This window comes from Phascolarctos cinereus, unplaced genomic scaffold, assembly GCF_003287225.1.
Source record: "Phascolarctos cinereus isolate Bilbo 61053 unplaced genomic scaffold, phaCin_HiC Scaffold_726;HRSCAF=1367, whole genome shotgun sequence".
Taxonomy (NCBI): Eukaryota; Metazoa; Chordata; class Mammalia; order Diprotodontia; family Phascolarctidae; genus Phascolarctos; species Phascolarctos cinereus.
The window spans coordinates 241,121,881-241,139,020 of record NW_027556098.1 but is presented as its reverse complement, the minus strand read 5'-3'; the positions used below and the strand labels follow the sequence as shown (position 1 = coordinate 241,139,020).

General features: G+C 36.4%; 1 protein-coding gene across 1 annotated transcript in view; it reads right to left on the bottom strand.

Annotated features, from left to right (window-relative positions):
• NEB (nebulin) overlaps positions 1-16,632 on the bottom strand; it is a 232,193-nt gene extending 215,561 nt beyond the window's left edge. The window contains 5 exon segments of the mRNA XM_078146167.1: positions 706-810; positions 2,662-2,769; positions 4,737-4,952; positions 6,602-6,643; positions 16,597-16,632. Coding sequence (XP_078002293.1) covers positions 706-810; positions 2,662-2,769; positions 4,737-4,952; positions 6,602-6,643; positions 16,597-16,632 — 507 coding nt within the window.
• Positions 16,633-17,140: the final 508 nt, after the last annotated feature.

Here is a 17,140-nt window from a genome sequence, read left to right as displayed (position 1 = left end):
GTGTGAATTTTGTACATTTTATCTTTTCTCCTGGACTTGAATATTGTTGTTGTCCAGTAGTTTCAGTTGTGTTCAACTCTTTGTGACCTCTTTTTTTAGGGTTTTCTTGGCAAAGATACTGGAATGGTTTGCCATTTCCTTCTCCAGCTCATTTTACAGATAAGGAATTGAGGCAAAGTAGGGTTAAGTGACTTGCTCAGGGTCACACAGTTAACAAATGTCTGAGGGTGGATTTGAATTCATGAAGATGAGTCTTCCTGATTCCAAGCCCAGTGCTCTATTCACTGTACCACCTAGCTAGTCAAATGTTATCACAGGTTATCATAGATTTAGTGCTATCTTCACCAAAACCCATCTTTTACAGATGAGGAAAGTGAGGCCCAGAGAGGTCAAGTGACTTGCTTAAAGTCACACAGGAAATTAAACGGAAGTAGTGTAGATAAAATAAACTCCCAATGTTCAGGATTTGACTGCACAATTTTCCTACTCTTAACTATAAAAGATGATATCATAGATCTGGAATTAGAAGACACTTCAGAGGCCATTAGTCCAGTCCCCTCATTTTACAGTTGAGGAAGGAAAGCCAAATGTTAAGTGACTTGTCCGAGGTGGTAATATTTACAAGTGACATTTGACCCCAGGTCCTTTGACTCCCATCTAAGTGTTCTTTCCCCCTGCCCTACTGGTCAACCACTCTAGTCTTACCTTGCTAACTTGCTGCGACACTTTCTTTGCATGTTCAATGTCCTTTGCCTTCTCATCAACGTGGCAAATTGTTTTGGCAACATCGCCATCCACACGATATTTCACCTACAGCCCCAATAATAGTACAAGTGAGTCAGGGAGAGCTGTCAATCCGAGGGTGGCTGAGGGAACTTCTGGCAGCACACAGTAGGAGCTGAGTGAAGTCAGGTCAGTGTCTTAACACAAAGCTCTACATAGTTTTGATATTCTTCCTCACAGAGCTAGAACCACAGCTTGCCTTATCTATTTCCTATGACCTGAGATGACCTGGTGCACATAAAGTACTTACTAAATACTAATGGGCGCTGACCTTGTTCGTCCCTTCTAGCTGTCCACCCATGATTCTATGTATCTCTCCTCTTATGTCTTGGGCTAATTTTGCCTGATACTGCTTGGGTTCACCAATGAATGGTCACAAAGAACCGTGACTGAGTTGCTGTTTCCTTTCTCTATACTTATTTCAGGGATAGGATTTTATCAGTGTGATTATTCTATCCCTCATCACAGATTGCAGCCTCTTCATGCCTTGGCAGATTGTCTTTACACATGGTCGACTTTTGGAGGGAGCCTCTTCAAACTGAGTTAGGCGGCATTGTGGTAAGTGTACCTGTATTTGAAACCTTTCCATCTTAGAGAGGCTCTGAGGGTTTATGTCCTGTTAGCATATCCTGCAAGAACATAAGGTCAACTCCATGCCACAAAGAGACATTAGAACAAAATTTTAGTGGAGGCTCTTTTTCATATTCTTCTCTAAACATATTACTGCTATCTGGATCCCTGACCAACTCCTTGTGGTTTATACCAAGTACCACAACTTATAATTAATGTTCCCTCTAAACCTCTGAACTTGTTTAACCTCACACAGCCTTATGCTTTGCATATGTAGTTAAAGTTCACATTCCCCAAAGATATTAGCAACTTCTATTCAACCAATTCCATTGGCTTCCTGTTGCCTTTAGAATAAAATATGACTAGCTCTCTTTAGCTTTCAAAGCCCTACATAATGTGGCCCAACCTACCTTTCTAGTACTTGTCAATCCAGCCAAGCTGTCCTCTCTTCCTCACTCACAACCCTCCATCTCCTGTGTCTATGTCATATATGTTTACGTAAATGCATATATATGCACATATACACAGATCCTCACATGCATGTTTGCATGTGTTGCAGGTATATTTTATAAATATAAGTCTATAAATGCACATACATATATAATATATTCTAAAATATATGCATATGTGTGCCCTATGTATATATACATGTTTGTGTATATAATGGGTATATGCTTTATAAACATAAGTATATAAATGCATATGCATTGTAATACATCATAGAATTGTATGCACACATGTGCTACATATGTGTATGTGTATACATGTCTGTGTTGTTATAGTACATATTTTATGAAAATATGTGTGTATATACACATATGTAATATGTACATAAATACTCATATGTATACACATAGGGTTTTACTGGTAAATATTTAACAATCAGCTCTCTGGGGGGCCAAAATATACCCATGAAATACTTTAAGTTTAATTTGCATTATTAGCATTTTCTCCTTCCTTTTCTTAAGTCTAGAGAATCAACGAGACTGAACATCAAACCCTAATTTGTAGCATATACTTTTTTCTGAGGTGTGAATGTTCATACCAGAAATTTAACAATCAGCATGAGCCAGTTCAGCTGGCTCCAGCACAACTTTGTATAAATGTATTTATTAACTTTATATCTTGCTACACATATACAAATATATTTTATATTGGCTTGTTGTCTTCTCAACTAAAAGGCAAGCTCGTTGCAAATAGGGACTTTCATTCTTTGTACTTGTATATCCAGTGCTTTGCATGGTATCTGAGACATGATAAATAATAAATCCTTGTAGACTGACGGATTGATTTAGATGCACCACCCACCTCACTGAGCTGATCTTGTACTTTCTTGATTCTTCGCAGTTCTGGAGTATCAGTTGTGCTGGCATAAGGTAGTCCTTTGCTTTTCTCAAATTTCTCTTTATATTTATTCTGAAAGCGAATGTTAGCATTTCAACTAAAACACACTAAAGCCAAGGACATAGCAATCACCATATTTATCATTATTTAATGTGCATCCCCATCACCAAAATGAATCAGATGCCATTAGTGAATATTTGATAAATGTAAAATTGCCATGTATAGTACCTCAAAACCATTTTAGAAGATTTGTAATTATATATATGTATACACATATTTGTTATTGTATATACATATTTATTGTTGTTGAGTCATTTTTCTTTCGTGTCCAATTCTTTGTGACCCCATTTGGGATTTTATTGGCAAAGATACTGAACTGGTTTGCCATTTCCTTCTCCAGCTCATTTTACAGATGAGGAACTGAGGCAGAGTTAAGTGACTTGCCCAGGGTCACACAGCTAGTAAGCGTCAGAGGTCACATTTGAATTCAGGTCTAGAATTCTAACCACTAGACCATCTAGTTGCCCTGTAAATACATATACATTTACACACACATAAATATATATATATGTATATATGCCTATATATACACATACAGACTGGAATGTCCAGTGAGTTAACTCTCCTTACTAATGAAGATTTGTCATTTTTTAAAATTTGCAGTCTTAGAGATTTGCTTTATTGCTGTGGGATCCAATTCTGCCGCTAATGGTGTGACTTTCAGAATTGTACATAAGAACATGAGGGCAGGTGGAAGCCTGTGATTACCTAGAATCACTTACGAGCACAACCTAACTTACTCTTTTAAATCTTTAATTCTGAAACTGTATTAGTAATATAAAATATTCAAATATAACCAAATGGGGGGGAAAGTATTTATTTAGCACTACTATATACTAAGCGCAGTGCTAAGTGTTGGAGATACAAATACAAAAGCAAAGATAGTACCTGTCCTCAAAGAGCTTATGTGCTAATGGGGAAAACAGCTCATATAGGACAGTTGTGACTGGGAAGGAGTACTTTGGTTCAGAAAGATACTTGAGGGCAAGGATGGGGGATGAAGTGGCAGGGAACAATAGAGTAATAGATCAGAGCATCTCATTCAGGAGCAATGACAGAATTGATTTGGTCTGGTTCATAATTTCAGAACTAGGAAGATGAGGGAGGGATGCTTTTTAAGCAACTGGCAGATTTTGTTATTTTTTTCATTAATATTCTATACATTATTATATATTCTATATGTTTTACCAACTTCTGCTTTTTCATACAGTTACCATGGATCAGACTGACTAATGATTAATGACTAAATAGCATTGGGCTTTGACACCAGTCTTGGCCTCATTCTGTAGGATTAATTTCTGAAGGATATAGCAAACTCTCCAGAGCCTGCTGTTCTCTCATTTTCTCTCTCTCTCTCTCTTCTCTCTCTCTCTCTCTCTCTCTCTCTCTCTCTCTCTCTCTCTCTCTCTCTCTCTCTCTCTCCACATACACACATAGACAAAGTCATGATACACAAATATATATTCTGAAGGGTTTATATATATATATGTTATATGAAGGGTTATATATATATATATATATATATATCAGATTATTCTGATATATGAATATGTATTCTGTAAGGTTAACTCTCAAAGGAAATAGTGATGTCAGATTTATACTATACAGAATAAGACCCAAGACCAACACAGAGAGCTCCTGCTGAAATAATTCCCTCTACCAATACGTATGGGCAAGTGCCAGGCAAATTTTTTGACTTAGAGAGGTGACTGGTATCAGGAGTGACTTGCTTAGAATCACATAGCCACTCTGTCCCGGGGCAGGACATAAAGCTGGTCATTCCTGACTCTGAGGTCCTGTCTACACCCATCCGATCATACTGCCTCACAAAGACTACATATGTGAAGAAAATTCACAAAGGGAAAGTTCAGAGGATAGATATAATTTTGTGACAAGTCTATGTCTCCAAAGTAATGTCTTCCATTGACAAAACAACTTTTAGGTGATGACTTACAAACTCCAGATCCATCCAAACTTACCGGGCTAAAGAGATTTTGCATCTTTTGACTGTGTGCTATGTAGGGGGTCATGAATTTTGAAGGATCCACTTTCTTCCTGATAATTTTCTTCCTTTGTGTTGGCTTTGTTGGTTCTGCATCATGAGATACTGTCCGTTCCTCATGGTAAGTTATAGGCTGTTCGTCCTGGTCAGTTATCGTCCGTGTAGTGGTCGTCTCATAAACTTTGGTTATTGTCTGAAAATTGTGATGGCAAATCATGTTTTATCATAAAGGGAAAAACACTGCACCAGGGTATTGATACCCAGCACACTGACCTAGGTCAGTCTATATTATTCTGGTGATGTTTTTGTATATTGTATAAAGCAAGATATAGCTCACAATATCCAAACAAACACATGCAATGCCATGTCATTGGATGCACTGCATTGTCTGCTCACATACATGATCTTCGACTGCTATAGACAGTATATATTAAAAAGTCTTTTTTCTTATTAATATATACATTTTGTTAAAAGCTTATTCATGGTAAAACACACTAGGATTAAATGTTATTTAATTCTTTTATTGTTATTAAGATTTCAATAGCTCTCTTTTTAATCAACATACCAAAGAAAAGGCTAAATTCAAATTATTTTGAAGCTGGGAAAAGGGACACACATAAAGTTAAGATTTTGACTCTCATAACAACTTGTGAAATCGATTAAGCAAGAGCTAAGCACAAATGGCTGGCAGTTTTAATTAAAAACACTTGTTTATTTTGCAGGCTTTCTCTCCTTCCTCATCCTTCTGAGACTATATGGAAGGCAATAATTAACCTTAAATAATAGAAATTAATCATATCAAATACAACAGATTAATGAGCCACCTTCTTATTTTTAATCAAATGAGTGTGAATGTCATGTTCACTAATGAATTATTATTTCATAGGAGTGAAAAGTGCTTCAGATATAGCATGCCATTTATCTCTTATAGCAACCCTATCTGGTAAGTAGGAAATTAGAATTACATTTTATAAGCAAAGAAACCAATAACATGCAATCCTTGTGGTCAAAACAAACACTAAGCACCTGGGCATCTTAGAAACATATTCTTTAAACTAGAAAACAAAATTACCTCTCCTGCACAAATTATGAAGAGACATTTATTAAAGATGAAAGTGTATAGCTAAATGCTCAGTCTCAAGCATTGTCAAAGCATGGCCATCCAAATGTTTTCTAAGCATGGAGTTGTATTAACCAAGATATTAACCCCTTTGCCATTTTCTAAAGGAGTTAGTTTCTACACAGACATAATACTTACTGCAAAGCCCTCAGTGTTAATTAACCCTTTGGCTCATGGCTTGCCAGGCATTAAAAGAAACATTTGCATGCAGAAAACCACATGAAACTTCATCATGAGAGAGGTATTTCACCTTGAAAAAAGAGCTCCAAGTTGGAATATCTATCTGAACGTCTTACTCAGAATTTCAAGTGAATTAAGTCTGAGTAGCATTACATGCATCATGTCAAAAAGGAGAGAGGTGACATCCTTATTGACATAAATGATGATCTGCAGGTTGGCAGTCCTTGGCAGTGATGCTGCATGCATCTGCATTGCAGATCACAACTGCAACCACACGTAAGAATACTGGATATGTGGCCTTCAATTCTAGTTAACATCATCCATACTATAACCAGGACTTCCAAAAAACAATTCCTGAGAAATCATCCTCAAACATCTTGTTTATTATTTTGAATTTTAAGGTGGTGAAATAACCCTTCAGACACAGTCTCCCACCCCACCCAAATGGGAATGACTCCTTCCCGCAATGGTGCTGAGAGATTGTGAACAGCCCAAAGCAATTTCATGAGGGTGCTGCTCATGCAAGTGTCCTGAGGCTTTACCTCACCCGGCACGTCTTCATAGACAATTTCTTCTGTGTAGTACTAAAAACAGAGTACAAATGCCATCACTTCATCAGAAGAGACCACACTGGTTCTCACCTGAATCTCCTCATCTGAATCTTTCACTCTATGTGAAGCTCAGCTGGCTTAGGAAGGTGCAGTGGTAAGGATGTTGGATTTGAAGTCAAATACCCAGCTCTGCCACTTACCTGATTTTATCCTCTTAGGCATCACTTTTGTCATCTATGAGATTAGAAGATTAGACTAAATGGCTTCTTAAGGTCCCTTGCAATGCTAAATCTATGATCCTATGATTCAAAGTTTCCTTTAGCTCCAAATCTATGATACTATGATCTCCATGGAAAAGAAGCTGATGAGGGAAATGGGATAAACAAAGTGTGCTTATGTAGGCATTAAAGGCCTTTTTGTTCCTTAGGGGAGTTTTGGCAACTTGGTTAGGCTATCTCTGTTCTCAGATTTATGTATCTATCTATCATCCATCTATCTATCTAGTTATTTGTTTGTTTAGTTTTCCACATCTGGGCCCCACAATGTTCCATTCAACAGTTCAGGAAGTATAGTAAGGACAAGAGGATTCCGTGCTGCTTGGTCCCTAGCTGAAACTAGGATGTGTGGGATTCTTAGGCTAGAAATTACAAGTCAATAATCAAGGTAAATGTCAACATATCTTCCAAATATCTTCTTTCTGAAATGCAACCTTCATGACGCAGAAGCTCAAAATATACAGATAGCAGACACAAGAAGTTGTAGGGTGGGGTACATTGTCTAGACAAATATTATCTGTGAAAAATGGTCATTGACTTTATTTATTGACTGTTTTCCATAGATTTCTCATTTATTCACTGAATTTTAGCATTGAAAGGAAGCTTTTCTGAAACCCAGACAGAAGTGATTTGTACAAGTTTATATAGCTAGCCAGCAGGCCAGTGTTCTTTACCCTATAACTCATTCTGAATAGAGAAGATGGAGACTGTATAACTTTATGGGTTATACATTTTATTTTAAGCTAGTTAAAAACAAATAATGAAAAAATCTGTTTTCTTTGTTTCTTTTGCCTTTTTATCCCCAGCACCTAGCACATACTTCCTTGCATAAATGTAATAGGGGTTTAATAAAACCTTTTAAAATTGATCTAAATTCAACCCAGGAATATACCACTTTCCAGTAAATAACTATAAGATAACAAAGAGGCTCTTTCTCTCATATCAAATACTACTATTATACACACACACACACACACACACACACACACACACACACACACACACACACACATACATAATTTCAGTTCATGTCTCTCTCTCTCCCACTTAAATAGGATGCTGAATTAATCTCTCCAAGTCCATTTAGGAAGGTTGACTTCCAAGGGCTGAAGAGTTGCCCTTGCTAGAGGAGAAGCAAAACAAGATGCCTTCCCAACAAACAGACGGGGTAAGCTTAATTCTCTTGCCATCACCACTTCTGTGAAATCTGCAACCTAGATCTGTAAACCAAGCCTGTGTTTGTTCTTCTGACATCACCCGCAATAAAGAGACCACAATTAGAACCTGGCTGACATTTTCCTGAAGATACGTAAGAGAGAGTAGAATTTAGCTCCCTCTGCCTCAGCCTTATCCAACCCTGCTGGACAAGTAGCAGGAAAGGCTCATTTAGGTCAAGCATAACAGGAAAAGAGATGAAAATAAAGGATTTGGATCACTTTCTCAGTCATCAAAAGACTTACATAACAGCATATTTTTCATTCTTTCTATTGTCATCACTAAAATATGCACCAAAGAGAGTGGAAAAATCTCAAGCACCACTTTTTCTGTCACTGTCCTCCTTTTGGGAATACACATTCTGTGGTCATTTTGAGGAAAACCTTATTCTTTACTGAGAGGCTTTACCCAAAGCATCTATTTTAACCTATCATTTTTATACCTGCCACTACTGGGGGACCCATGTCTTGGTTAAAAATAAAGAAGGCCTAGAAATCATGCTAATAGATATTTATTTTCTGATTCTTCCTGCTGCATTATTATCTCTCATTTTATAGCTCAAATGCCTTTCTATCAGTGTTACTCTGCAATGGCCTACATGGATGTCTTTTTGTTATTGCAGTCCACTGCAGAAAACATTTCTGCACAGCTAAGTAGTGGGTAGAAAAGTGGATTCAGAGTCAAGAACTCCTGAGTTCAAATCCAGCCTCAGACCCTGGACAAGTCATTTAGCTTCTGTCTACCTTACCTTCTGGAAAATAGGGATAACAATAACACCTCCCTTCCAGGGTTGTTATGAGGATCAAATAAGATAATGTTTTTAAAGCACTTTGAAAATCTCAAAGTGCTATATATATGTACATACTAGCTATCACTAAATGCTACCTTACAATGGAATAGCCCTTCACAGTGCACCAGGCACACACAATCCCTGGGGAAACTCTTGATAAGGATGCTACCATGGTATCATTCAATGCCCAAGAAAGACTCAGTGCATCAAGAGGAACAACCAAACTAACCAGAGACATTTGGAAATGTTTTGTATGTTGTTAGCAAAAGTTAAAATAGTTTTCTGCTGGCTCTCCCACTTTGCCTGTGCTACAGACACAGTATCAATAAACACGTCTTTTAGAAATAAGACTAAAAAACCTTCACAGTATTGCTTATACAAAGAGATTGGTGGCCTGAATATCTATGTCAAGCCTCATAATTATCTTCTACTATAATGCTTCTAATTAGACCTTCCATTGCAGTTTTCATCATTTCCTTCCTTTTCATGTTTACTTAGCTCTGGTGGATACTCTCAGGACAATTTTATTTCATATGTTTAAGGCTGATTGGTTTCCCTAGAGGGACATTTTTTAAAACTAGTTCCTCTCTGTGTTTTTGGAGCCCTTTACTGATTATTTACTCTAATTTCTACAACCACCCCATTTTGATAGTGTTTCCACTGATGTCAAGGCATCAGTTCACAACTCACAGAGACAGAAAAGAGTTATTTAGTTTCCACTGGTCAGAAACAGAGCAGAGAATAGAGCACAAAGCAATAGGGAGGGGTGGAACAGCAAGGACAGACTCACTAAAATTGCCTACTACATTTCTCTAACATCTAGTTAAGTCAATCTATTCAAGTACTAATTATAATTTCCATTGACCTAAGAAGACAAAGGAGCTAAGGATGCTCCTGATGTTTCCCTTGACAAATCACTTTTTCCTCTCCTATAAGCAAGTGTAGAATAATATTAGTCCACTATGGATGCTATACCTGTCTTCAAACACATAAAGGGCAATCATTTGAAAGTGGATTATTCTGTGTGATCCCAGATGGCAAAACTAGGACCAACAGAAGATAGATGAATCAGATTTGAGGCCAATATGAGGTAGAGCTTCATAACAATCTGTGCTATGCCCAAATAGAGTGGGTCACTTCAAGATATATAATGTTCCTCATTCCTGGAGGTATTCAAGCAGAGCCTGGATGGTCAGTGATCAAGTGAATTCACCTAAGTTATAGGAGATCGGACTAGACCTGTAAACACAAAAGGAAACAATTCCAAACAGGAAAGATGGGACGTGTCTGAAGAGACTGCGGTGATACACATGGAAGTTACCAACCAACTTAGATTATTAAAACAAATGTACAGAAGATAGAAGCAATGCCAAGCAATAAATGATGAGTATAAGAGCATGATATGGTCCTGTAAAAATAGTGCTAAGAATGCTAGAGTTCATAATGAGCTGAGGTTGGTGATAAAGGTTAAAGTCAAGAAATAGGCTTGTTTTTTTATAAAGCAACGTTGGGAGTTAAAGGTGGATTATGATCACTGATAACAGAGAGAAGACACTCTTATTTTTTTCTTTCTTTTTTTTCTCTGCAAAGGAGAATGAACTTTAAATGGGAAATGACAATGAAAACCACTACCATGGAGCTGATATCCAAGATAAGTAAAGGGACAGTAAGAGAACACTTTGTTGCCCTTGACAAATTCAAGACCTCTGGCCCAAATGAAGCACGTCTCAGCATTCTGAAAGAATACCAGATATCACTGCTGATGATACTGGAAATATTATGAAGAGGTATTATAAGACTGGAGAAAGGCAAATGTCCCAATTTTCAAAAGAAAAAAAAGAGAGAGAGAGGGAAAGAAAATAATATGAATACTATAGGCCAGTAAGCTTGAAATTAATTCCCAGGAAAATTTTAGAATGCATCACTAAAGAGATGGTAGATTTATATCTAGAAAGGGAAGTGGTGATTTTTTAAAAAGGCAGCATGATTTCATTGAGATCAGGACATGTCCATCTAACTTTGTTTGCTTTTGTGAAAGTATTACTAAGCTAGCAAATGAGAAGAATGCTGTGGATATAGTTTACCTAGATTTTAGCAAAAATTTTGAAAAAATTCATCACACTATTTTTATGATAAATATAGAGAATACAGACTAAATGATAATACTATTACCATCATCTGATTAGATGGATTCATAACTGTTTGGATGACTGAACTTATGGAATAGTTGTAAATAGTTCAATGTCAACATAGCAGGAGGTATGCAATGGAGTACCACAGGGATCTGTGCTTTGTTGTTGTTCAGGCATTTTTGAAGTCATATCTTTCTCTTCATGATCCTATTTGAGATTTTCTCTTTTTAAAAATTTTTTAATATTTTTATTTAAAGTTTTGAGTTCCAAATTCTATCCTTCCTTTCTCACCTTCCTGAGACAGTAAGCAATCAGACAATAGGTTATACATCTGCAATTGTATAAAACATTTCAATATTAGTAATTTTGTGCAAGAAGATTAGAATAAAAAAATGAATAAAAGAAAGTGAAAAATAGTATGCTTCAGTATGTATTCAATCAATATCAGTTCTTCCTCTAGAGGCAGATAGTATGCTTTGTCATCAGGCCTTTGGGATTATCTTGGGTCATTGCATTGGTGAGAATAGCTAAGTCATTCACAGTTCTTCCTAAAACAATATTGCTGTTACTGTGTACAATGTTCTCCTGGTTCTATTCACTTCACTACGCAACAGTTCATGTAAATCTTTCCAGGTTTTTCTGAAGTCGTCCTGCTTGTCATTTCTTACAGCACAATAAAATTCCATTACAATCATAAACCACAGCTTGTTGAACCATCCCCCAATTGATGGGTATCCTCTCAATTTCTAATTCTTTGCCACCACAGAAAAAGCTGCTATAAATATTTTTGTACATGTGGGTCCTTTTCCCATTGCTATGATCTCTTTAGGATACAGACCTAACAGTGGTATTGCTAGATCAAAGGGTATGCACAGTTTTATAGCCCTTTGGGCATAGTTTCCAAATTGCCCTCCAGAATGCACTTGGATCAGTTCACAACTACACCAACAGTGCATTAATGTCCCAGTTTTCCCACACCTTCTCCAACATTTATCGTTTTCCTTTTCTGTCATATTAGCTACTCTTAGAGGTGTGAGGTGGTACCTCAGAGTTAATTTAACTCTATACCTAGTTTCTGCCATACTGTTTTCTAGTTCTCCCAGCAGTTTTTGTCAAATAATGAGTTTTTATGTAATTTGTACCTAATCTATTCTGCTGATCCACCACTTTGGAAATGTTTCTTAGCCAGTACCAGATTATTTTGATAATTATCGCTTTATAATACAGTTTGAGATGTGGTATGGCTGGACCATCTTCTTTCATATTTTTTCATTGATTCTCTTGATATCCTTGAGCTTTTGTTTTTCCAGATGAATTTTGTTTTTATTTTTTCTAGCTGTGTAAAATAATTTTTGATAGTTTGATTGGCATGGCACTGAATAGATTAATTTAGGTAGAATTGTCATTTTTATTCTATTGGCTCAGCCTACTTATGAGAAATTAACATTTTTTCCAATTGTTTAGGTCTGATTTTATTTGTTTGAAAAGAGTTTTATGTTGTGTTTATGGAGTTCCTGTGTTTATTTTGGTAGGTAGAAGCCCAAGCATTTTATATTGTCTACAGTTATTTTAAATGGGATTTCTCTTTCTCTCTCTCTCTCTCTCTCTCTCTCTCTTTTTTTTTTTTTTTTGCTTTTTGGTTAGGCAATGGGGTTAAGTGACTTGTCCAGGGTCACACAGCTAGTAAGTGTTACATGTCTGAAGCTGGATTTGAACTCAGGTCCTTCTGAATCCAGGGCTGGTGCTCTAACCACTGCACAACCTAGCTGCCCCTTCTTTCTGTCTCTTGCTGTTGGACTTTGTTGGTATTATATAGAAATGCTAATGATTTCTATGGGCTTATTTTATTTCCTGCAACTTTGCTAAAGTTGTTAATAATTTCAAGTAGTTTTTTAGTTGATTCTCTAGGATTTTCTAAGTATAACATCATATAATTGGCAAAGAGTGATGCTTTTGTTTCCTCATTGCCTATTCTAATTCCTTTAATAAGTTAATAAGTGTCTCAGGCCAAATTTGAACTCAGGAAGATGAGACTTCCTGACTCCAGGCCCAGCACTCTATCCGTTGTACCACTTAGTTATCCTGCACCTGGCTCTGTGCTGATTAACATTTTTTATGAATGATTTGGATAAAGCTGGGAGAGACAGCAGAGAGGGTTAACTAATAACAGAGTCAGCATCCATAAGGATCTTGACAAACTAGAACACTGTGCTGAACCTATTAAGATGACTTCAGTATGGATAAATGTAAATGTTTTACCAGCTATAAAACAAACGACCTCACAAGTATAAGATGTGGTTAGACAGCAGGAATCTGCAGATTGTAAGCTCACAATGGGTCAGCAGTGTGATGGGGCAGCCAAAAGAACTAATGTAATCGTAGGCAGCATTACAAGGCATTGCTTCAAGGAACAGAGAGGTGATAGTCCTACTATCCTCTATCCTTGTTAGAACTCATCTGGAGTATTATGTTCAATTTTTACATCAAAGATTAATAAGAACATTGATAAAGTTAGGGACCAAACATGGTTTCCAAAATAATAGTAATATCACAACATGACTAATATAGAAATACGTTTGATGGTTGCATATGTATAGCTTATAACAGATTGCATGCAGTCTTGGGAAGCTGGGAGGGGAGGGAAGGGAGGGAGAAAATTTAGAACTCAAAATCTTATAAAAATGAATGTTGAAAACTAAAAAGAAATTAATTAATTAATTTAAAACCAAAATAATAGCAATTAGCCGTGATCAAAAGATTTTAGCAATAGTTTTTTTTTTCATTATTATTTCCTTGACACAATTTTTTTCCAGATTGGTCACAAAATTTGCTAATGGAATTTTCAAATATTTTATTTGAAATATAACCTAGAACATAGGTCTAGGAAATACCTCAATGGAAAGATGGGGGAAAGTGATATTTTTTTCCAGAGCTCCTCCCATATAAAGGACACATTTGAAAATATTCAGATGATATTTCTATCCTCTCCTTGATTAAGAGTTTATTATTAGGCATTCTCACATCCATGAGCCTATGGGTAGTTGGAGAGTTGAGTCAAGTCATTGTTTCCATTCTGGCTCTCAATCTCTCTCTCTCTCTCTCTCTCTCTCTCTCTCTCTCTCTCTCTCTCTCTCTCTCTCTCTCTCTCTCTCCCTCTCTCTCAACATAAAGGCAAGAAATGAGATTAGTTTAAGAAATTCAACAAACATTTATAAAATACCTTCTATGTACAAGGCCCTTTGTCAGGTGCTGGGAATACAAAGGTAAAAAAAATTACACAATCACCATTCTCAAAAAGCATACAATCTAATCAGAGGGATGAGACATTTACATAAATTAAACATGGAGTAAAATGTGAAAAGTACAAAGGAAAGATTGCAGCAAAGGGCTATGAAAAATTTGAAGAGGAAGATATTACTTTCAGCTGGGGCAATCAGGGAAGACATCGTGAAAGAAGTGACACGTGAACTGTACTTTGAAAGAAGAAAATGATTTCAAAAGGTGAAAAGGTATTGGGCATTCCAGGAATGGGAGAGATCTGGCATAAATACATGAAGCTAGGATAGGGCAAGAAGATATTAGCAAACACCAAGTAGCATAATTTGGCTAGACATAAGGTAGATGAAGGAGAATAGTGTGAAGCAATGTTGCAAAGGTAGGTTGAAATGAGATTGTGAAGGATCTTGAATGCCAAGCTAATGAATCTGTGTTTCGTCCAAGAGGCAATGGGAAACCTCTAAAATTTTTGTGTAGAGGAATGACATTTTCAGATACATACATCAGAAAGATTATTTGGTGGTATATCATAGAGGAAAAAAAAACTAAAGGTTTGGAGATAATCCAGAAAACTATTAAGCATATCCAAGTGAGAGGTAACTGAGACCAAAACCAGGTTGTGATCAGAATAAATGGAAAGGGAAATTTTAAAATTACTCTTCATTGAATAAAAAATTAGAGACTCCTTAGAATTTATAGTAGTTTCCTTATGCTATAGATACTTATTGGAGAGAACTGAGAGTACTTGATAATAATCAGATGTCAGGGGTAAAGATGAAGGAAGGATCAAAGATGGTATTGAAGTCTTAAGCTTCAGTATCTAGCAGTATGACAGTGTGGAAACAGAGAGAAATTAGAATATGGAGTAAGTTTGAGGGATGATTATGAATTTTCAACATGCTGATTATGAAGTTATCAGTAGGACCTGGGTAGTGAATACATCCAATAGGATGTGCTTGGGCTCAGGGCTAGATGTGTAGGTTTAAAGTCATCCAGTGAAGACAGTCTTGATGAAGAAGGAGAATAAAAGCACTGAAAGATTTTCAGAAGATACTCATACTTGCAGCTGGGGCTGGGGGAAAGGGGGAAGTGTTGAGAAGAAAGAAGATAGACAAGTAAGGCAGACAAAGGAGTGGCCAGAGAGGCAGGAGAAGAACTAGAAAACAACAGTATGTTAGACACCAACATAGAAGGTAGAATATCAAAAGGAAGAGACCATTTCTCAGTGAAGGAGAAGAGAAAGATGGAATGATAGTTTGAATGGGTCTAAGAAATGTATTTTCAGGATAGGAAGAAAAATTCAAAACATTAAGACCTAAAAAACAACAACAACAAAAACCAAAACAACCAATTTGTGAAAGAAGATCCAAAAGGAAAAGTGCTTTGAAACTTAAGGAGAGTAGTCTTCAAAAGCCATGCTGGGAGAGTTTCATTAGGTGGACCACAAATTATATGGAACTTAGCTTGCAATTGCAAGGACATCCCTAACCATTCTGTAGTGTTTCAAACTTAAACATTCAGTGCCCTTAGATTCCTAACAGAAGGGAATGATATGATTCTATGAGCAAAAAACAAAACAAAACAAAAAAACCCCAAGAAAATCACTATTTAAGATGCTACTACAGGCTCATTCTCTCTCAATTTCTATTTTTAATTAAAACAAACAAAATTAAAACAAAATTAAAATCTGTTGGTCACTTGGGCAAAAGCAGAGACTTGGTGGGAAATTGTTAATGGCAACTGTGCCTTGTGAAGGCTTTGAATGGGATAAGTAAATCAGAATCCATAAAAAAGAGGTTTTTTTTCAAGGAATGAGAACCTCACCCAAAACATATTATAGAAATTCTCTTTGAAGTCAAGACTAGTATTTATTTCTTTACTCTGTGGTAAGTAGTAAGTAATGATACTGTCACTGGAACTTACTTCCTCCTCCTGTTCTTTTCCTCTCTGGTGCTTTGTTCATGTTAGGAATGGAGAGAATAAATGGGTGCATCCGCGGTAGGTTTTCCAGGCCAAATGAAAAAATAACCTGTAGTTCTCACTTTTTTTTTAAGAAGAAAAGTTTGGCTACAATGGTGGGATTTCCTTTCAATCCTGATTCCCACATAATTATAGTTAAACTCAACTAAAAATATCCACCTTCCTATACACCAGCAGCAGTGCCTTTGTGAATTTAAAAGAGACAATGTCATTTTAAAATGATTAATTCTCTTACAAGGCAGTAACTGATGCCCTATAAAACAAAAAAACAAAAAACAAAGTAAACAAAATTCAGCCATCATACATTATTCATCTTACCTCCACCACCTCCTCATATTCTTCATCGTCCGCCATATTCACAGAGAGTACTCTTGTTACCTACAACCTTTTAATATTACAGACAAACAAAAACACATTAGACATTTTTTTCAGAAACAAAAACTGGCATATGACACTAGTAGCCTAAAGCAATGTGAATATAAATGCGCACACGCACACACAGAGATTTTTGTCATAAAAACTGAGAGTAGGGATTTAAAACACAATTTTTAAAACATCAAAATCAAATCTTCCCTTTACTGGCTTCCCTTAATCATGTATGATACCACTCCTTATGGTTGTATTTTCCAGCTAGCTATATTTTGGGGGGAGGAAATTAGAGTTAGGGAGGAAATGAGAAACATAATGTTTACATTTCTATCAATTTGGTCCAAAAGCATTTCCATTTAATATAGTCAATAAAAGAAAAAGTCATTTTGATTTTCAGAAAAAAGTTTTGAATTAACTGAAAGCACAAGAAAACAATGTGTATCCTCTGGTATAGCTTTGATTGTGTTGAATACATCAGAAGAAAAGCTCATGA